This window comes from Ovis aries, chromosome 5, assembly GCF_016772045.2.
Source record: "Ovis aries strain OAR_USU_Benz2616 breed Rambouillet chromosome 5, ARS-UI_Ramb_v3.0, whole genome shotgun sequence".
Classification (NCBI taxonomy): Eukaryota; Metazoa; Chordata; class Mammalia; order Artiodactyla; family Bovidae; genus Ovis; species Ovis aries.
In genome coordinates, this window is record NC_056058.1 from 62550286 (window position 1) to 62573508 (window position 23223).

Below are 23223 nucleotides of genomic sequence, written 5' to 3' on the forward strand. Positions count from 1 at the left end.
CCTCTTCCACCAGATTCACCTGCCTTGAAGCAGAGACTATGTCTGATTCCTTTCCATAACCCCTTCACCTGATTCCCTATTGGAACAGAGAAAGTTCTCCATCAATGTTTGAGTTAGAAACAGGATAGAGTTGACCCTAAATGTAATTTGACCTAGATGCCCAAGCTTGAGATATGTAAGCTCCAGGTTTATTTGATGACTGAATAATTACATATTTAATAGGCCAAGGAGAGCTGCTTGACCATATTTGAGCAGGGCCATGACACAGTTAGAGCTATATTTTAGGAAAATCCATTTGACTGTATGATTTATAATGGTCATTGAAAATGCATCATTTTGACTCCTTTAAGTCCCTCTGCCCCAAAGTAAGCAAAACAAGTCTTACCCATTACAGGTAGGCGTTGAGGTTTTGCTAATTAAACCTTGCAAAGGGCTTTGAGATCTTGCTCTGAAAGGTGACAGAAGTGTGACGCTTTCAGTGACAGCCTAATTATTATTATTACCAGACACAAAGCTCAGAGAAACCTAAAAGATCCCCAGATACCATTCAAAACAGTAAGAGACAAAAAATGCAACTGGAGAAATTTTAAGATGGAATCCTCGCATCATGGACTCTCCCTGTTGTCAGAAACCTTAGAGGATTCCTGATCTGTTCTCACACCTTCCCAAGCTGATAATGCCCCTGCCCAGTTCTTCCTGCTCTTGGAGTCTGAGGGTTAACAGCTTGGGCCTGATGGTAGTGGTTCTTGTGTTCAAATCCCAATCTTTTCCCTGTTAACGGTGAAACAGGGGTACATGATTAGGCCTCAGTTTCTTTACCTATAAAATGGGGGTTTGATTACCGCCACAGTGTGATGCACGCCACACTGCTTAGTAGGGTACCTTCCTGCTGTTTAGTTGTTAAGTTGTGTCCGACTCTTGTGTGACCCCACAGACTGTAGCATTCCAGGCTCCTCTGTTCATGGGTTTCTCCAGGCAAGAACACTGGAGTGGGTTGCCATGTGTCCTCCTCTGGGGGATCTTCCTGACTCAGGAATCAAACCCACATCTCTTATGTCTCCTGCATGGAAGGGGGGCTCTTTACCACTGAGCCACCAGGGAAGCCCAGTGTGGTACCTGGCCCATGGGAAAGAATAAACATTAGCTATAAAATCACTTGAGCGAATTAATATATGTGAAAGTACAGAGGAAATCATAAACCATCCAACCTGTAAGTTGTTCCTAGTTTAGGGGCTCCATGGAACAGTCAGATATTTCTTGCAAATCCCAGCCCTTGTAGCTGTCCTGTGTGTGTATGTGATTATGTAATCTTGGTGAGGGAAGAGAGGAGTTTTTTGATAAAATGGCCTAGTCAAGTGGCAAGGCAAAACTAGGTTCAAAGCCTATTATTCTCTCCTGTTCTAACCGTGGAAAAAATGTGGTTTCCTTTTCATGGATTTTCAACTGTTGGGTGGGGGTTCTGACCAGGACAGTGGGCAAATTGCCCAGAACATTCAAGCTCATAGGTCAAAGTGTATGCTGGTGCTGAAGGTCCAGATTCCATCTTAACAAATCCATGTCTTTATGATTTAATCCCTGGAGCCTTGTTTGTTTGTTTTTCATGGACACTGCCCAGGGCTGGTTTAAGAAGAGAGTGAGGTAACCCTGTGAAGTTGCTTCAGAAACTGTAAAGTGCTTTGTGACTGCTCAGATGACTGCTATGCAACCCACAGGACGGCCCTGAACACAGCTGTCTTCTTTAGGGACTGTTTCGGCAGAAGCCCCTGTTCAGCAGGGTCTAGGGAGTTCCAGTTTACTCTAGACATGACCAACATCCAGAGATCATTGAAAGAAGCCTGGCTCCTCTCACTAGAATCCCTGCAAAATGACTCATGTAATTGCTCTGTGTAAGTATCCTTAGCCTTTATTGTACACCCACAAGATTAGGATGCTGTAGACTCCTGTGGAATGCAGAGGAAGGGGGAAGGGGGCTCATTTAAAATGCAGAGGATTGAGGAGACCACCAATCCCACTTGTAAAGGCAGCAGGGATCACTGAGTGTCCAAGTCAAGACACCTGCCAATCATTCCAGACCCTCATGTCTGCCTCTCTAGCATTCCTCCCAGCCTGGGGGTGGGGGTGGGGGTGGGGGAGCCTCTTTCCTTTAAAGTTCCTAGCAGGGCTTTCTAGGGTCTTCCCCTCAGGAATTAGTTGTAGGAATAATTGGGCCAGTGGAGTGCAGGAGATATATCCAGCACAGCTCTCGCACTCCTAGAAAAGTGACCTAGATCAAGCAGCAAGCAGCGGGCGGATGCAGGACTACTGTGGGGACCCCCTGCCACCTACTGACTTACAGCTGAACCCACATTCCCAGTCGCTTCTGCTGGCTGGGGGGCTGGGGGAGGGGGTGCTGAGGAAGGCGGGGGAGGGTGAAGGGGATTGGTAGGGCTGTCCCTTTCGGGAGCAAGCTCCAGGTATCACACCCCCTCACCGCCCACCCACCCATCAGTACACCCAACCAGGAGGCTAAGGTGAGGATGGGGAGGCAGGGGGCCATGGGGAGAGGAGGTCAGCTGCGGATCCTGGGAGCTGGCTTACTGGTGGGTATTAGCATAGCGCTGGCTGCCAGTGTGAGAGTGAGGGGGAGAGCGAGGGAGCAAGGGAGGGAGCGAGAGGCAGGCGGCGAGGAGAGAGCAGAGCAGAGCAGAGGGGGAGCGGCGCTCAGCTCGCAGGAGGACAGGCTTCTCTTTTCCGTGCTCAGTTAATCTGGCTGTCAGTTGGTGTTAACGCTGCAGTTTAAGCGCTCGGATTCCAAGGGAAACAGACAAACCTCGCAGAAGGCAGGCAGGAAGCAAGCGAGGACGGAAGGAACGGCAGGAGGAAAAGAATCGGCAGAAGAGAGAGAGGAATAAAGGGAAGGGGGGACACCAAATCTATGACTGGACCTGGGCTTCTTTTTCGCCAATGCAAAAAGGAATATGCAGCACATTTTTGCCTTCTTCTGCACCGGTTTCCTAGGCGCGGTAGTAGGTGCCAATTTCCCCAACAATATCCAGATCGGTGAGTGAGAGGGGCAGCCTGGGGTGGGACTTCATGGGTCTGGCCAGTTTTTTGAGGGGGAGGGGGTTTGTGTCCTCCCCCACCCCCGCTATGGGCTGTTGTGCTGGGCTATCTACCCCAGGCTGTCCAGCAGAGATGTGAAGGCTTTGGGCGATGGTGTGGGGAGGGGGCTTCTCTGGATGGGATATGGGGCAGAGAAGCAAAGTGTGCTCTGTCTCTGTCTCTCTCTCTCACACACACAGACACATACACACACACAGGTCCTCACACACCACTCACACTCTAGGCATGAGCATGTGAAATGGAGGAACCACTGCTTTGGAAAAAAAAAAAAATCAGGCTCTAACAAGGAAAGAGGTGGTAGGTGTTTAAAGAGTTAACTGCATGGCTTGGTAGATGGTGCCTGATTTCATTTATTTATATACATATGAGTGGTGTGTGTATTTATGTGTATGATTATGTATTAAATATACACATTTATATTTGAGAGAGGCAGTGATTTCTCCTCTGGGGGAGGGGAAAGAGACCCTCTAAAAGAAGGAGTGAAGGATCCTGGGTTCATTGCATCCACTAAAATAATCCTAAAAAGCCACCCCCAACCCCAGGCGAAGGGGGCTCTCTCTCCCACTCTGGACTCTCCTAGCTGCCTCTGTCTGCTGTCTGCCATGCTGGGCTGGGGGTTCCCGCTCCTCCGATTCTGGAACTTCCTAGCCTGTTTTCCTCCCCCTACTCCCTCAATCGCCCACTCCTCTTGGATTTTCTGTCCACGAGATGGTCTGCCTTATACACACACACACACACACACACACACACACACACACACACACACACACACACACACACACATGTCCCCCTCCCCTCCTCTTAGCTTCCCCATCACTGAGCTCCAGCCTCACAACTTGGAGACAGGTTTCAACGTGATGCCGCATGCTTTTCTTGTTCCCTATTTCCCTTTCCTTGTTGTCATGCTTCTCAAAGAGGACCCCCACCCTCCCTGAATTTATGGGACAGCGGATAGATACTGCTTCTCCCAGTAATAACGGGTGAAAGCCAAACAAACAGGAGCAGTAACACCAATAATGATGCGCGTCCAGAAGGGCTCGGGAATTCAGTATGACCAGCATCTCAGGGCTGTTTGTGTCCCGGAATCCAGCAAACTGCTTTGCTTGAAGGCATCTTGCTGGGTCTGGGTGGTTTACTCTCTCCAGATAGAGGCAGGGCTCCACTAGGGACAGTTCCTGTTCCTAGGAGTTTGTGTTCCCTGTGAGCATGTGTGTTTGTGGGGCCATGTGTTGAAGGTGGTCTTTTGTTGGGCACACATGTGCTACTGTACTCTTTTGGCCTCTCCAGCGGGCTGGCTCTGAGGGTAGCTCCAATAGCCGCGGAGCAACTTGCTTTGTTTCCTGACACCTGTTAAGCTATATCCTGAAGTGTGTCTGTGTATGTGTATTAGTGCCTTAGACGCAAAACAAAACTTCCTGCCTCCGGAGACACTTCTCTTGCAGCCCAGCCTATAGTCACCTACCTCCCCACCCCCACTCACTCTCCTTCATTCATTGCAGGGGAGGAGGGAGACTGGGAAGTGTTTGGGGTGTGGTCATCTTGGGGGGGGAAGGTGGAGCATCAGAATCAAGAAGGAGTGTTTTGTTTTTACTCTTTAAAATGGAGGCATATGACCATGGGTAAATCATTTGCTCTTACGAGTGGCATTCTTTATGCTGGTACTTATGTCTTACCCATACTTTGCTGATTGGAAATACTTGTCTTCAGATATGTGTACTTGCTTTCTCCAAGTGCATCTGTGTATATTGCCATGGATGTATAAATGCACGAGATGTTTTGTGTACGTATCTATGGTATGCTTATTTATGTATCTCTGCAGATTTTTTGTCATATTTAGCCCCAATTTGATTTCAAATGATTGAACCATTGTTTTTATTTTCACATAAAAGGTTGAACTGTTAAGTTATGGAACACACACTGAAAATATCACTGTCACCATACAGTACTTCATTCTACTTGCACTATCTATAACAAAAGCCTTACAATTTATTTACTGGTTGTTAAAAACAAACACACATCTACTGTATAGGAAGTTACAAATGCATCATATTGGGATTGGGATTTCTGAGGAATCTCAGATTAACTTCTATGTAAACACTCACTATAGTTCAGTCTCTGGAAACTGCTGATTTCAGTTCACAGAAACACATTTTCATTTATTTACATGTCGGCAGTAAATACGAAGGTAAGGTGTGTACTCATGTTGCTTGGAACAGGAGCCCCACCAGGCACCTCTGGTTCTGCTTTTTGCTAGAATAGAATGCTAGCATCCTCTGGACGTTCCTGAGCCCCCACATCTTCCAAGTCCAAGGTGTTACCATGCAAATACACACAATGGCAACCCCTTATGTAACAAGTCACTCCTGGGATCATGAGTGATGAAAGAACCAGCGAACACTCTGTGCAGATAATCAAGAGTTTTTCAGAGGAAATGAATAAACTGGAGAGGGCTGGCAGACAGGTCTTGCCAGGTCAAAGACTACAAGGGTCAAAGTCAAAGAAAGGGTTACAGCGCTAGAGAAGCTCACAGGACCCCAGGGCTAGACTTCACGCTGTAACACGCATTAATACTACTTCCTGTATGGCTCTCTAATGAGAACTGGGTCTGACACAGGAAAAACTAGACACGGCTAGGGTTTATGTGCGCACAAGAGCATAGGCTGCTTAAGCGGTTTGCTTGAGCGAGAGGGAGAAGAGAAACTCCACAATTCTGTTTTCTCTGACCTGAACTGAGTTGAGGGGTGAACAATCAAATCTTTGGGCAGAATGACAGATAATTAGAGGCTTTATCAATAAAAGCTCACCTGGAGAAGTTGAAGCCCCAGGATCCAGTTGAGTCCAAGTGAATTCTGATCCCCAGAATCAGGCAACAACTAGTGACTCTGACCTGGGGAGAAGAAATGGGCCCATCTGGGGTGGGCTGTTGAGGAATCAAACTTATCTATAGCCCAGATACCATGTTGCATTTTCTGTCTTTGCAGGGGGATTATTTCCAAACCAGCAGTCACAGGAACATGCTGCTTTTAGATTTGCTTTGTCACAACTCACAGAGCCCCCAAAGTTGCTCCCCCAGATTGATATTGTGAACATCAGTGACAGCTTTGAGATGACCTACAGATGTAAGTAAATGCTTTTATTTCTGAGAATTCTTTCTGCGATCGACCGTTAAAGGGAGGACCCGTACATAGCAGGTGGTGTCGCCAAAATGTTGAGTTGTCATCCCTTGTCTTAAGAGAAAGCACTCCAAGAAAACTGTCCAGGGCCTTGTGAGTGATTCTGTTCATTGATATTTGAGATCCTGCAGTGCTTCATGGAATAGGTTTGCATTCTCGCTGTCTGCTAGCTCTGAATGCCAGCCTGATGGATACTGGGGTTGACTGCATCTCCCCTAAACTCTCAGAGGTTTTCTGCTTTACTTGAGAGTTTCATACATAGGAAACTTCTGAGAGGCATAGAATGAAAAGTTTTGACTTGGAGAATGTGGTTTACAATACTTATGTCCTTCCTGTGCACAGTTAAAAGAAAATGCCGCTAGATAAGAAAGGATACCTGAGGTGTCTATTTAGTTTTCCATTTTTAGAAAGGACCGATAATTATTTTAAAATCTGAAGCCTACATTATTTCCAAAGTGTTTTGAAGTGACTGATGGCTTACATAGTTTTGGGGTGGCATTTGAGCACAAAAAAGAATAGAGGGGACCTCAAGAAGGAGAAAGTGACAGTGAAGTCGTTCAGTCCTGTCTGACTCTTGGTGACCCTGTGGACTGTAGCCTACCAGGCTCCTCTGTCCATGGGATCTCCAGGCAAGAATACTGGAGTGGGTTGCCATTTCCTTCTCCAGGGGATCTTCCCCACCCTGGCATCAAACCCAGGTCTCCTGCATTGCAAGCAGATGCTTTACCCTCTGAGCCACCAGGGAAGCCCAAGAAGGAGAAAGGAGAGACGAATTTCAGCCATCTGAACTGAACGTATTACAAAATGCGGGCAACAAACACCATTCTGAGTTTTTCTTGACTACCGGGTGAAAAGGAAACCTGTATGGTGGCATGACTGCCATTTTAAGACAGCTGAAAGCACAAAATTTAATCAGTAGCGACATTTTCCCTCCAGGGATTAAGCTCGCATGGGAATTGATGGCATAGAAGTATAAACTGAATGGGCAAGAACAACTTGAAACTGGATTAAATTGGCACTGTAGGCTCTGGGTGCCACTGTGGCCTCGGTTGCTTCTGCTGAGCTGTGGATGGCAGAAGGCATGTACCATATTCCCTCCGTCTCTTTGCCATGGTTCCCCTCCTGACAAGCTCTCAGTAATTTGAACTGAACATGCCTTGAAGGCTCAAACAGAGAATTCAGCATTCTCCCTATTCCTAAGAATACTCAAAAGATAATGTATATGCAGATTCCAAGAATTTTAATTGTTAATCCAACAACGAATTATTATTATAATTACTCTAATTACCCAGCCATAAAGAAGAATGAAAGAATGCCATTGGCAGCAACATGGAAGGACCTAGAGATTATCACATTAAGTGAAGTCAGAGGAAGACAATCATATGATATCACCTATATGTGGAATCTAAATAAATTATATAAATGAACTTATTTAGAAAACAGAAATAGACCTACAAACATGGAAAACAAACTTATGGTTACCAAAGGGGAAAGTGGGGGTTGGGGGATATATTAGGAGTTTGGGATTAACAGATACACAAGACCATACATAAAATGGATAAGCAACCAGGATCTACTGTATAGCCCAGGGAACTATATTCAGTGTCTCATATTAACCTATAATGGGAAAGAATCTGGAAAAGTATATATATACAGCTTCCCATATACAGCTTCCCTGGTGGCTCAGTGGTAAAGAAGCTGCCCGCTAATGCAGGAGACACAGGAGACGCTGGGAAGATCCCATGGACAGAGGAGCCTAGTGGGCTACAGTCCATGGGGTTGCAAAGAGTCAGACCTGACTAAGTGACTGATCACACATATACATGAAGTATATATATATGTGTGTGTGTGTGTATATATGAATCACTTTGCTGTACACCTGAAACATTGTAAAGCAACAATACTTCAATCAAAAAAATTATCATTATTTCAGATTCCACTTACTGAGGACTTACGGTGTGCCAACAACTATTTTATGGACAATTATAATAACCTTCATTACATTTATTGAGCGTCTACTATGGCCCAGTAATGCACGAGTCACTTTTCATGTGTTGGTTTATTTAAGTTATTGTATTTAATCCTCACAGGATCCCTACAGTGCTCTATATTATTAATCTCTCCCTTTTAGAGAAGTTGAAACTAAGGCTGCAACAGGTTATACAACTTGCTCAGGGTCACCTAAAAAGTAAATGGTGGCCTTGTGAGCCCAAGGTCCTTGTTCCTGGGCACTGTGAGAGATACACAGATCCCATGGTAACTAGATCAATTTTACTGAGATTACCCAAGAAACAAAAGGGAGCATTCAGACTCTTTACAAGCAGTGACCTGATAAAGCTCCTAAGGAGGAAACTTTAAAAAGCTTCAAATTGTAGCTACGGTTTTCCATAGGAGTGACCTACTGAACAAATAAAACAGCAATTCTACATTTTGGTAATGCTGAAGTTAAAAATCTTGTCAACTGTGTTACTCATTATCCTTGAAAAAGAGCTGAAGTTTAATTGGTGAATTGTAGTTCTGTGAAACCATCTCCCTGGAAAGCAAAAATAATATTGAGTAGGTATTTGGTTATTAGACAACCTTCATTTCTTTCAACATGGATTAAAGGAGAATCTTTAAGGGGAAGACTTAGGTGTGGCCATCAGTGTCTCTAGGAACTGCCAGAGACCATGCATGCCTTTCGCATGTATGTGCCTATGCTTATCTGTTCCCTGGACAGAGGCTCCATAGCTTTCATCATTCTCTCCAAGGGGTCCGTTTCTCTAGAAGGACTACAAGCTTAGGGAATCTGGAAGAAGCAACGGCTGGCATGTGTATTCACTCACACTGCTGAGAACTGTCTCCAGCAGAGCTTGGTGGAAAGAGATGTTAACTGGTATTCTATTGTCAAGACGTTGACCAACAGGACAAGATAATACAAGATAAAAAAATGGAGGAATGTTGTAAGGCAAAAAGTGATGCTTCTATACTGTTATCTTAACTACCTAAGACTTGATCTCTAATAGGGTTGCTGTCCATTTACTGAGAGGATTGAAATGTGATCAGGGTGTTATCCACTGTGGTTAGTGAACCTGAATCGAGTAGATCTGGGTTCTTCAACTTGATTCCTGCCAAATACCAGAGCATAGGTTTCTATGAATTTGGTTATTCTTTAAATGTTATGAACGGATACGGTTATTGGAAAAACAGAGACGATAAAAGATTTTTGTTCTCGGTGGTTTGCAGTTCAGTGGGGACACTGCTCAGGGGATTGCCTGAGAAACAGTAATGCTATTTTGTTCTTAGACCTTTAGTTTCTTCTCTTTAGTTCCGGGAACTGAGAGAGTACTAGGCAACTGGGGTGGTCATGGTGACATTGTAATTCCCAGCCTGCCTGGAAGATTCTCTGTTAATTATCATATAAGATTAGGAAACCCTCTGGGGCTGTGCTCACTGTGGTTCACTAGTCTGGGAAAACTGACTTATATCCCAGTTTGGATTGAGTGAAAAATATTGAAAGGAGCAGAGAGGTTTTAGGTACAATGTCTTAACTAATAATTTATTGAAAACAGAAAAAAAAACATGATATTCGGATTTAATTTCATGTGCTTTTTGATATCTGGACTAGTAGTTAACGTTAAAGTAACTATCCCAGTCTTACCTCCAGAAAATAACCAAATCTTTATTTTTTCACCATTTTTCCGGTCATTTGATTGTTTTCCTATACATTTTGCTATTCATGATCCCTCCACCAGAGGGTGGAGAAGGGAAAGGAGAGGAAGTGTAACAGGAACTATTCCTGCTAGATGTATTAGCAACAGGAGCCTGCTTAAATAGGCAGAGTGGTGCTTAGAGTAGGGGATGCAGGAGAAAGTATAGCTAATACCTCCAGCCAAGAAGAGAGTTCTACGTCTTCTTTGCATCCCATCTTTCCTGCTCTCCTTTTCTGCCATCATTAAAGGGGTAAAGTCACTGAATTGGCAACCCAAATGCTTTAGGATCTCCTCTGAGTAGTCTGTTGGGCCTCCCAGGTGGTACCTGGTGAGCTACAATCCACAGGGTCACAAAGAGTTGAACACAACTGAAGCAGCTTAGCATGCATGCACGCACTGAGTACTCTTCCAGTCTCACAAGGGCAGGAGTTGAGGAGTCTGTCCGTAGAGATGGTAGTTATGGACCAGCTATTCAGCCTATATTAGTGTCTTTATAACTATAAATAAATGGGCAAATGAAATACTAGCTGGGGTTTCCATTAGATTTCGGAGGAGCATTGTTGCAATGATTTTTAATATTTATGTATTTATTTGGCTGCACCAGGTCTTAGTCACAGCATGCAGGATCTTTAGTTGCGGTATTCAAACTCTTCATTGCTGAATGTGGGATCCAGTTCCCTGACCAGGGATCGAACCCAGGCCCCCTGCACTGGGAGCATGAAGTCTTAGCCACTGGACCACAAAGGAAGTTCTGAGCACTGTTACAACTTAAGTCTTACTTTTTATTTATCCATCCATTTACTTGTTCAGCAAATACACTGAATTTACACTGTATGCTCAGCTCTGTGTCAGGTGGTAGGAATACCATGACCAACAAAGAAGACACAGTCTCTTTTCCTGTGGGGGGAGACAGTTACAGATTAGCTGAGAGATCCTATGCACAAAAAATTCACCCAGGGAGCTTGTTTAAAGCAAGACTCAGGGGCAGACTCTAGACTTTCTGAATCAGAATATTCAAGAGATAGCCCTGGGGAGATATGGTAGCAGTAAGTATGGCAATCACACTTGGAGAAATTCTCTTAAAAGTCTTGCATTCCATTAACAAGCATTTTTTGAGCCCTTAACCAAGCCCAGGCATGGTGTTAAGTACTTGAAATGCAGACAAAATTAAGACATGTTCCTTGCCTGGCAGGACTTTATTCCCAGTGAAACCAACTGTGCCGTAAAGAGAAAATTAAAATGTAATGTAAATGTTATAGCTCAGGTGGTAGAAATCCACCTGCAATGCAGGAGACCCCGGTTTGATTCCTGGGTCAGGAAGAAACCCTGGGGAAGGGATAGGCTACCCACTCCAGTATTCATGGGCTTCGTTGTGGCTCAGCTGTAAAGAATCCACCTACAATGCAGAAGATCCCTGGGTTGGGAAGAACCCCTGGAGAAGGGAAAGGCTAACCACCTGAGTATTCTGGCCTAGAGAATTCCATGGACTGTAGAGTCCATGAGGTCACAAAGAGTTGGACACAACTTAGCAACTTTCACTGACTCATTCACTCAAATGTTACAGCATCCATTAGCATGGAGGATCAGGAGATGCTTTGAGAAGTGGGGTCAGCCTCTCAGAGGCTGGTGGTTCAACTGAGTTTCAATGATAAGCAGAAACATTCCAGGAGGTCAAGGGCGGGGAGCAGAAAGAGGTGAGATAAGTGTGTCTCGGGCAGGAGGAATAGCATATGCCAAAGAGAACTCTTGACCTAGTTCTTCATCTGCTGTGACCTCCTGTGGTACTCCATGCTGGCCTCTCATTGGTCAGTTATCAAACTCTGCAGAAGGGGTCATCCAATGGCCATCCATAAGCCACCGTCAGCAAAGTGTTTAAGAAGCATGGAACTGCACATTGAAAAGTGGACGTCTTAGCTCTCTTTGAAATTTTAAATCATTTGGCCACACTGGACCCTGGGTCTATGTAGCCCCACTTGACTAGGATGGGAGTATCCCACCTGGATGGCTTCTTTCTTAAACAGCCCACTACTCTCCTTGTCTTCACCTGCTTGGCTCCTGGAAGCATTGAGTTTTTAAGTCCCAGTTGATTTGTCCTGTAATGTTGCTGGTGTTGTGTGTTTATAGGTCAATCTACCACCAGAATGTGAATTGCTATTCAGAAAGACCATGTATAGATATTGTTTGGTGTGGCTGAGAACAGCTGGCACAGGACTAACACAAATGAACATATGTTTCCAAGAATCAAAGAATCACACAGCATAGATGCTGGAAGACGATGTGACAATCAGGTTGAGGTCAATGTGCCTATTTGCAGGGCATCTCCCTCTGATGTGGATCTACTTAGGAAGCCCAAGGGCATTCTTACAAGACGTTAGGCACTGGCAGCAGACACATGCCTTCTTAGTTCTTGCCAAAGCATCCCTCATCTTTTTCAGAGCTGCGAACTAAAAGTCCAGGGGCTTGTTTTGCTTGACTTGCACAATTCTTTTCAAACTTTGGCATAAAAATCCACATTGCTGGCTTCTCTGAAAAAAACCCAGGGCATCAGACAACTCTGGACCCACATTCCTGCTCAGCTCCTATGGTCTTGAGCTGAGAAATGCTGCCTGATTTAAGTATAAGGCATAATCTCTCAAGTTTACCAAAGTCCTGCCTGCTCCTATCAGACATGTGACCAGCATAACAACATCATGTTACTCGGCTGGGACTGTAAGCAGGCCAATGTGCTTACATACACCTGATTAATATCCTTCAGCATCTGCCATTTTATTATTTTATTTTAATAATATCTATTCCTCAGTCTGCAATAAACAGTAGAGGACACAAAAGATATGTAACTCTTGCTCTCAAAAGATTGGTCTAGGGAATTCCTTGGCAGTCCAGTGGTTAAGACTCGATGCTTCCACTGCAGGAGGCTCCAGTTCAATCCCTGATCAGGGAACTAAGATCTTGTAAACTGTAAAATACAGCCAAAAAGCAAACAACTGGCTTTCATGTAGTAATTTAAAAAGTGGAGGACCAGTGGGACGGTAAACAAAGATTGTTTTGAAGACCCATCACATAACAGAGACTTCATATATGTCATCTTATTTACACTTTATAATAATCTTGAGAGGCTATTATTCCCATTTTATAGATAATTCTGCTGATAGTGAAAATGATTGTGTCTTCTCCATATTACACAGTGAATATAAGACTCTAAGCTAATATGTGAAGCCAGCTTTGCAGACTCTAAAACTCAGTGACCTTTCACCCTTGTAAGATCGAGGACATAAAAAACTGAAATGGCAGGAAAAAAGCCCAACACAAGACGTGCCAAAAAGAAGTGAAGCTCATGATTTAGGATTAAGTGCAAAGACTTCCAAGGCAGAGGCGGGTGGCTGTGGATAAAGAATGAGTATTGGGGGAGGTGGAAGAGGGGTAGGCATTTAAGGGAGGAGCGGATCTTCAGAGTGTCATGAGAGGAACATTTTTGAGTGAGCAAAGTCACAATAATTCTCCTCCCCTCATCTCTACCACTACCATATATGATTGTTTTGCAATCAAGGTAGAGAGTTGTTGTGTTGTTTGTTTTGTGAGGTAGAGAGTTTGTATTTTATCTCTCGTACATACACTCAGTTACATGGCAGATGTCTTCATTGCTTGGTTTCTCCATCTTTATCTATGCCCTCACTTTGAGATACATGGGCCCCAACACTATCTGTGGGTGACTCTTGATAACATTGATGATTGTAATTTTTTTGTTCAGAAACGTGTTTATGAACATCACTTCCTCTGATTAGTTTGAAGACTTCGGTTGAGAAGGGTGACATTACTGTTTTCTTGGATGCTCAAGAGAAAGTAGTTACATAGGACATTTGGAAAACTAAGGTTTGTTTATTTGTCTATGCATTCCTTCAAAGCTCTTTTATTATTGCCCCCCGCCCCCTGCATGGAGTATATGTACCACTATGGCCCCCTTTCATACCCTTGTAGACTGCATTTATTGATTACAGAATTTTTTTCCACTGAATCTAGACATAGCCTTAAATTCCCTCTCGCCAGAGCATTCCAAGCAGCTACTACAAATTGCTCAGAGTTGCAGCTGATATACAAGATAAAATCCATTTGCCATTACAAGGCACTACACTGGGAACTGGGGAAAATAAAATGCATTAGGCATTGATTCTCCCCTTAAGGAGCTCAGAGAAAATAGGCATGCACAAAAAAACTGATATATTGGAGAGGTTCTCAGCACTCCCTCTATCTCTATCTCTCTCTCTCACATACACACACACACACACACACATGATCAGAGGAGGGACACACACACACACACACACGATCAGAGGAGGGAAGGAAAACATCCAGTTGAAGGAATCAGACCAGGTTTCATAAAATGAGTACATTTGCATTGAATTTAGAAGGGCAGGTAGAATGTAGACGGGAAAATAGGAAGATACACACACACACACATACACACACACCAAGTTCAACCACTGTAAAGTATATTGGATTGAAACTTACAGACATGGGCTCAAATGCCAGACTATGTCCTTGGATCATTCATGTGTAAATGACGCAGAGGACCACTCCCAAGCTTCTGTGACCTCTAAGAGTCCTTCTTGGGCTGTATTTCTATGATAAGAGTGAACAGAAAACTCCAGCGATAAATTAAAATAAGATGCTTTTGTACCAGCCTTTAGTTGGATGGAGGCTCACTAAACAAATTGAGACTCTGAGAAAAGCTCCAGGCCTTTTCTACCAAGTTGCACAGTCAGGCTACATTTGTACATATAAAACAGGTATATTAACCCAAACGTGGGCCTCAGGTGCATTCATTCAATATTCAACAGATATGCTACATTCAAAATGGACTTTATCTCTTGGATAAAATGGATAATAAACAAGGACCTACTGTATAGCACTGCCAACTCTGCTCAATATTATATAACAACTTAAATGGGAAAATAATTTGAAGAGAATTGATATATGTATGTGTATAACTGAAAAACTCCGCTGTAAAAACTTTAGGTAAAAATTATCACAACACTGTTAATCAACTATGAACAAACGAACGTGAAGTCGCTCAGTTGTGTCCGACTCTTTGCGGCCCCATGGACTGTAGCCTACCAGGCTCCTCAGTCCATGGAATTTTCCAGGCAAGAGTACTAGGGTGGGTTGCCATTTCCTTCTCCAGGGGATCTTCCCAACCCAGGGATCGAACCCAGACCTCCTGCACTGCAGGCAGATGCTTTACCGTCTGAGCCATCAGGGAAGCAACTAGGAATCAACTATACTCCAATATAAAATAAAAAGTTTAAATTCAACAGGTATTTATGGAGTGCTTACTACTGTGAACAAGAACAGAAGGCAACCCCATGCTCATGGAGCTTACTGGCTAGTAAGGGACACAGCTATTCGTAAACTAATCATACAAATAAATATGTGAAAGAAAGGCCATGATTCAATGGAAGCATATTACAAAGGAACCAGCATTGGGCAGAGAGATGAATAGGCGTCTGAGCTGAAAACTGAGCGCTTTCAGCAATGTGGTGCTGAAAACAGGAGGAATATTCTAGAAGCATTCTGGGCAGAGGACTGATGGGGGGAAAGGGATGTGGGAAGCGTGGGGCTGGAGAGGGTGGCACAAGTCAGGCTTGGTGTGCCCTGTTATGGATTTTGATCTTTAGCCCAGGAGCTGGGGAAACCTACTGAAGGGCTCCAAGCAGAGGAATGCCACGTTCAGATCTGTTTTCTCAGTGGGAATCAGAGGCTCCAGAACACTTGACCACTTTCATGCTCCCTGGAGACTTTTTGCTAATGCAGCAGCAACTATTGTTCCTTTACTCCTGTCCCCAACGTGGGGTGGAGTCTCGCAGATGGGCAGAGGGATGGGGACGGACAGTGGGGAAAAGGCTGGGCATAGGGCTGACTCTGTGGTGTGTCCGTGATGTACTCTTGGAGATGACGCTGACTCAGCAGAGGGCCAGGAAATCTGGTGAGTGTGTGTGCAGAGGCAGAGACTCATCTAGAACTCCACTTAGCATTATCAACAGGGAAGGCTACATGACACTGAATCCTGCTCTCCACTCAAACCAGGCAGTTCAATGGTCCTCAAATTCATACTGCTGTTTCCTCCACCTACAAATTCCTCCTCGCACATCCCCTTGTCGAAATTCTGTCCTTCTGGTGCGTCCTAGTTCTTATACCACGCATGATAAGCTGCTTCAGTCATGTCTGACTCGTTGTGACCCAATGGACTGTGGCCTCTAGGCTCCCCTGTCCATGGGATTCTCCAGGTAAGAATACTGAAGTGGGCTGCCATGCCCTCCTCCAGGGGATCTTCCTGATCCAGGGATCAAACTGGAGGTGTCTCTTAAGTCTCTTGCATTGGCAGGCAGGTTCTTTACCATGAGTGCCACGGGGACCCTCCTACTCCACCCATGCACCCCTCTTCTCTGCCCTGTGGCCCTTTGTGTCTTCCTCACAGCAGATGTCAAATTTAACCCTGAGTTTTAGTTACCTGGACCCTTATTTTATCTGCCTGGCTGGACTAAGCAGCTTGGGGGCAGTGACTTTGATTTTTTAGCTTCCCATGACGGACTCTACCAGAGAATAGCGTGTGGCGGTACTGGTGGAATGAATGAGTGCATGAATGCATAGCTGTATATATATCGAGAAAAAAGTGAAAGTGTTGGCCGCTCAATTGTGTCTGACCCTTTGTAACCTCACTTACTGTGGCCCACCAGGCTCCTCTGTCCATGGAATCCTCTGTCTAGGCAAGAATACGGAAGTGGGTTGCCATTCTCCTCTCCACATTCTCATTTCTCCACAGAATCTTCTCAACCCACAGGTTGAACCTGGGTCTCCTATATTGCAGGCAGATGCTTTATCATTTGAGCCACCAGGGAAACTGGATATTATGTAACATCAATAGCAGGGATGAAAATAAGGCTGCATTATTACTGTTTATAGGGTAGCACTTTGCTACAATGAGTTTTGAGAGTTTCAGCATTGTAAATTCCTTTGGAAGGCTATTATAGCTATGTAGCTGAAAAGTGGGGGATGAAACGTCCAATCAAAATTTCACTCCAGTTTCTACTGGATTGTTGTCAGTCAGGGTCCTAAGTAAGGTATATATACATGAAAAGAGCACTAGGTCATGTCTGACTCTAGTGATCCCATGAACTGTATCCTGCCAGGCTCCTCTGTCCATGGGATTCTCCAGGCAAGAATACTTGAGTCGGTTGCCATTTCCTTCTCCAAGGGAACTTCCCAACCCAGGAGTTGAACCCAGGTCTCTCCCACACTGCGGGCAGATGCTTTACCAACTGTGTAAGTAAGGTATGAGGCTCCATTTTCTAAACAATGGATTTCAGGTTCAAGGCCTGGCTCTGCCATGGATGCCCTGCTTGGGCACGTCAGTTCTCTTTTTTGAACATCAGTTTCTTTCAAATGAAGGTAATAATTATAGCAGTGATGCATGGCTATTTTGAGAAGGAGTAAATGATGGTTGATTTCAAATCAACTTCCCACTCCATAAGATGCTGAGCGGTAGATACTTTTTTCCTCCCCTTTTCACAGATGAGGAAGCAGAGTTCTCAGGGGAGTGAGTGAGGCAATGGCCTGGGTTTCTGGTTCCGTCCCTAGACATGTGCGGCTGGGCTGGGAGTGCTTTCTTCATTTCACTGTATGCTGTGTCTACTCAGCCCCTTTTGGATGCTGCAGCTTCCTTTCTGCGGCAGCAGCCCCCTTGCTCCCCTGATGTCCATGCCTGCTGCTTATGCCACACAGCCCTGCGTACCTTCAAGGGAACGCAGCTCTGTGCCAGCTGTGGTCAGGATGTGCAGAGCACAGAGGTTACCAGAAACCTTTCTATATCCAGCCAGTCCTGTGACTCTTCTGTAAGACAGCTTGCTGTCCTGCGGGCACAGGGAAGCCCAAGGTCACCAGAGGTCTGGATCCCAGAGGATGCAGGCAAAACTGGGGTTAATGAGGCAGCTGGAGGCTAATGACATTACATGGAATCTCTAGAATGGAAAGGAATTTTTTCAGAATAGCTTTTATTTTGTGTACAAAAGTAATTGTGTGTATTATAGAAACCACATGGACAGACACACCAAACACAATAAAATCTGTATAATTACAGTACTAAGGATAAACTTCCCATCTTTTTCTGAATGTGTCAATTTAAAAATTAAGAACTAGAGGGGTGGGAGAGAGACTCAAGACGATATAGATGTATACATATAGTTGATTCACTTTTTGTACAGCAGACACTAACACAATATTGTAAAGCAATTATATTCCAATGAAAAATCTAAAAATTAAGAATATATTTATATTATGGCTTACTTTTTAGAAGACATTAAAAGGAATGTGTAATGTTGAAAATAACGTGTTCCACTGAGTTTTTTTAAAAAGCCATTTTATTAGCCAGTAATTTATTTCATCTATCTCCTTTTATTGAATATCTAGTTTATCCCCAAATGTTTTTTTTTCTAAAAATAATGCTATGATGATCATCCCAATAAAAGTTTAGCTGTTTGTATGTATCATTCTGATTTTAAGAGCATTAGAGAATCAGTGGGACAATTTCCAAGGAGATTTAATACAATGGCATATACAGGAATTGAAATAACTTGTTCAATGCCAACTTTGACATTGCTTTGTATGACCTTGAGACGTTTTTGTGTCCAGTTTAGTTCCTAGATGTATAATAAGGAGTTGATAATAATATATTCTCAAGGCTATTGGGAAAATGACATTACTTACATTAAGCAGCTTGGAAAAATCAGAAGTGCTAGGCAAACACAGTGTAACATAATTAACTAGGTGTTTAATCTATTAACATAGTGTATTTGGCTTAAGAAATTACACAACCCCATTTGGGCAGTGAGTAGTCACGACTTTTGGTGGCAAGGGGTAGAGAACCGGAGAGTTTTGATTTCAGCTGGATTCAGGAGCTTGAATGGCAGCATCAGGACAGAGAGAAACCCTCTAGATTTGGGGCTTTGCTTTTCTCTGTTTGACTTTGCACTCAGGTGACAGTTCCCAGTATACAGCCCGCCTACACCTGCCCATCTCAAAATCCAGTGGAAAGAGAACTTCTCTTTTGGCCTCTGTTCCACAGAAGTCCTAGATCTGATGTCACTGAATAAAAATTAGGACATATGCTCATTCCTGAACATGGCACACTGGCCAGCAATTTACATTCTTCAGGTTGTTCTAAGATTATTCACATGACTTCTTAGATCTTGGGGTGGTAAGAAGAACCAAGTGGACTGTTGGATTCCTTCAGCCTATCCAAACTACATGGACATAAGGGAGGAGTAATTCCTCCAAAGGAAGTCAGGATGCTGTTACCAGAACAATGAACATTAGTTACTCAGTAGACAAAACACACACACACACGCGCACGCACACACACACACAGGTGTCCTCCTATGGCACGTGTCTTCAGAAGGGAAAATTCAGAGTAGATGGAGCTAGACCAAGGGTCAACATGGTAAAACAGAAAAACACCACCAATGAGAGAGGCACATACAAGGGATGGTGGTTGGAATGGCAAGATCAAGGCCAGTGCAGGCAACAAGTTTGAAATCCAAGCAGACTCATGGGTTAGTCAAAGCTACGAGGACTCTCCGCTAATCTCTGCTCAGCCTAAGAGCAAACCCTTGTTCATGGAGCAGTTTCAGGAAGCCCACATGTGTATGGCTGGGGGTGTCCCTCCACGCCACTCATTGATAGAATGAGTGCTGTCAGGAGCCCTAACTTATCTGGTGATCTTGAGGTTAGCCATACTCTCTCTGAGTGATCAAGACATTCTCTGCTCTACTCAGACACCCAAGCTATTGTGCACAAACCCTTTAACAGTTCCTGTTGGAGTCTTGGCTACAATTCTGATAAGCCCACACCACCAGATGGTAAGTTCTTCTAATTGGTTCTATCTCTTCTAGTTTTTGGCAGGAATGAAGCCTTCCCTATGCCTCAAGATGGGGGATAGAAAGAGCCAGGAAGAAATGAAGGAGGTTTTAACCTCTGTTAAACAGACAGAGATCTTAAGTTAGTTCTTGTTCAAGGAAAACAGAGTGGTATTTTTTCTTCTCCACTTAAGGCTGTGGATTCACCATGGAGTGAAATTCTAAAATGAATGCTGATAAAACACAGGATTCTAACGACTGAAAAATGGTTCAGATAGAAAAGTCAACTGGTCTTTCAGCCACCGATATTTATGGAGCATCATGGTAGAAATAAGTGCTTATTTGGTAATCATTTCTTCCCCAAACTCCTTGGGAAGAGTATATCTCCTGGTTCCACTAATGCTATATTTGGTCATGCGACTTGCCTTGGAAAATGGGATATTTGCATGTTTCAAGCAGAAGTCATTGAAAGAACATGCTCTAGAGAACCATCTGCCCCCAGAAGAAAGATAAATGCAAAAAACAGGTGCTACAGTCAACCTACACACTGAAGTCTGAAGCAAAGTCATCTCAACTGACTGGCAGACTCATAATACTAAATACTCATTGTTATATACCATTGGAAATGGGGTTGCTTGTTATGCAGCAATATGCTGACCAATACAAGCACCCATTGTATGTTCCACACTTTGCTAGGTACTGAAGGAATAATGCAGAGTGAAAGATGTGGTCTTGGTTCCCACAAAGCTCATATTCTATAGAGATAGAGGAAATAAATAACATTTACAAATAAAAACTAGTAATAGAGATTATATCTATGGTCATAAAGAAAATAGGATGTAGTGGCAAATAACTATTGTAGAAGAAAACACCTACTTTCGATTAAGTGGTCAAGGAAGACTTCCCCAAGGAGGTGATATGTAAGTTCAAATATGAAAATTGGAAAGGAGCCAGACAGGTGCATGATTCTCTGTGGGATGTGAAAACACAGCCACATGGGAAAGTTAGATTAAGCATCTCACTCTAGGCAGGAGAGAAGGAGGGGCTCTGAAACAATTCCTTGCCAAGTCAGGTCACTCCTAGGGCAGGTTGTCCAAGAGTGTATGCTGGCTTGCTTGCCCCAAGTTGCACGTGCAAGTCAAAAGCTGACAAAGATGTGCTTGCTGCCAAGGCAAGACAGCCACAGGACAGGGAAGTGATGGAGCATAGCAGAGACAGAGGTAAGACTTCCTAGGGCATTCCTAACAGAGAGCTGATAGCATTAAGTTGGCTTACAGCTCAACATTCAGAAAATTAAGATCACAGCATCTGGTCCCATCAGTTCAGTTCAGTTCAGTTGCTCAGTTGTGTCCGACTCTTTGCGACCCCATGAATTGCAGCACTCCAGGCATCCCTGTCCATCACCAACTCCCAGAGTTTACCCAAACTCACATTCATCGAGTTGGTGATGCCATCCAGCCATCTCATCCTCTGTCGTCCCCTTCTCTTCCTGCCCCCAATCCCTCCCAGCATCAGAGTCTTTTCCAATGAGTCAACTCTTCGCCTGAGGTGGCCTAAGTATTAGAGTTTAAGCTTTAGCATCATTCCTTCCAAAGAACACCCAGGGCTGATCTCCTTTAGAATGGACTGGTTGGATCTCCTTGCAGTCCAAGGGACTCTCAAGAGTCTTCTCCAACACCACAGTTCAGAAGCATCAATTCTTTGGCACTCAGTTTTCTTCACAGTCCAAGTCTCACATCCATACATGACCACTGGGAAAACCATAGCCTTGACTAGATGGACCTTTGTTGGCAAAGTAAGTCTCTGCTTTTGAATATGCTATCTAGGTTGGTCATAATTTTCTTCCAAGGAGTAAGTGTCTTTTAATTCCATGGCTGCAGTCACCATCTGCAGTGGTTTTGGAGCCCCCCAAAATAAAGTCTGACACTGTTTCCACTGTTTCCCATCTATTTCCCATGAAGTGATGGGACCAGATGCCATGATCTTCATTTTCTGAATGTTGAGCTTCAAGCCAAATTTTTCACTCTCCTCTTTCACTTCCATCAAGAGGCTTTTTAGTTCCTCTTCACTTTCTGCCATAAGGGTGGTATCATCTGCATATCTGAGGTTATTGATATTTCTGCTGGCAATCTTGATTCCAGCTTGTGCTTCTTCCAGCCCAGTGTTTCTCCTGATGTACTCTGCATATAAGTTAAATAAGCAGGCTGACAATACACAGCCTTGGCGTACTCCTTTTCCTGTTTGGAACCAGTCTGTTTTTCCATGACCAGTTCTAACTGTTGCTTCCTGACCTGCATATCTGGTCCCATCACTTCATGGCAAATAGATGGGGAAACAGTGGAAATAGTGGCTGACTTTATTTTGGGGGGTCCAAAATCACTGCAGATGGTGACTGCAGCCATGAAATAAAAAGACACTTCCTCCTTGGAAGAAAAGTTATGACCAACCTAGAAAGCATATTCAAAAGCAGAGACATTACTTTGCCAACAAAGGTCCGTCTAGTCAAAGCTATGGTTTTTCCAATGGCCACATATGGATGTGAGAGTCGGACTGTGAAGAAAGCTGAGCACCAAAGAATCGGTGCTTTTGAACTGTGGTGTTGGAGAAGACTCTTGAGAGGCCCTTGGAGTGCAAGGAGATCCAACTTGTCCATCCTTAAGGAGACCAGTCCTGGGTGTTCATTGGGAGGACTGATGCTGAAACTGAAACTCTAATACTTAGGCCACCTCATGCGAAGAACTGACTCATTTGAAAAGAGCCTGATTCTGGGAAAGATTGAAAGCAGGAGGAGAAGGGAACGACAGAGGATGAGATGGCTGGATGGCATCACCAACTCGATGCACATGAGTTTGGGTAAACTCCGGGAGTTGGTGATGGACAGGGAGGCCTGGCGTGCTGCGATCCATGGAGTCGCAGAGTCAGACACGACTGAGCGACTAAACTGACTGACTGACCTGTCTTGGCTCCAGAATAGCCAAGAGCTGCTTCTGTTGCTCCTAAGGATGGCAGGAGATGTGTGTGTGTGCCTGTGTGCATATATTCACTCTTTCATAGAGGAGGGAAGTGAACTAGGCAGCTTCTAGATCTCCTTCCTAATCTGTGATTATAAAATGTAAGAATTCTGAGACTTAAATTATGTGTGAAGGAAATGTTAAATCAAAGAACTTCATCTTAGCTCTGTGCCAAACTCCATTTGTTAATTGAGGTGGTTAATTAGGGCAGCGTTTCTATCTCCTGAGCAAGCTGGATAAGCTCCACCTATCCCTCACCCATCTGGTAAAGCCCACAGAGATGTCAGAGCTGCAAGGGAGCACAGAGAACATCTGATGCAGTCTCCATTTAATCTGCACC

General features: G+C 44.1%; 1 protein-coding gene across 11 annotated transcripts in view; it reads left to right on the top strand.

Annotated features, from left to right (window-relative positions):
* The first annotated feature begins 1688 nt into the window (after window positions 1-1688).
* Window positions 1689-23223, top strand: part of GRIA1 (glutamate ionotropic receptor AMPA type subunit 1) — a 353267-nt gene continuing 331732 nt past the window's right edge. For 7 of the 11 annotated variants that reach the window (XM_042250658.2, XM_042250657.2, XM_004009000.4 and 4 more), the window contains exons 1-2: window positions 2672-3039; window positions 6084-6221. In XM_042250658.2, coding sequence (XP_042106592.1) covers window positions 2958-3039; window positions 6084-6221 — 220 coding nt within the window. In that variant the 5' untranslated portion in view covers window positions 2672-2957. Of the gene's footprint in view, window positions 1887-2671; window positions 3040-6083; window positions 6222-23223 lie in introns of those variants that run through there. The other 4 variants (XM_042250659.2, XM_060415939.1, XM_060415938.1 and 1 more) reach the window with 1 other exon arrangement.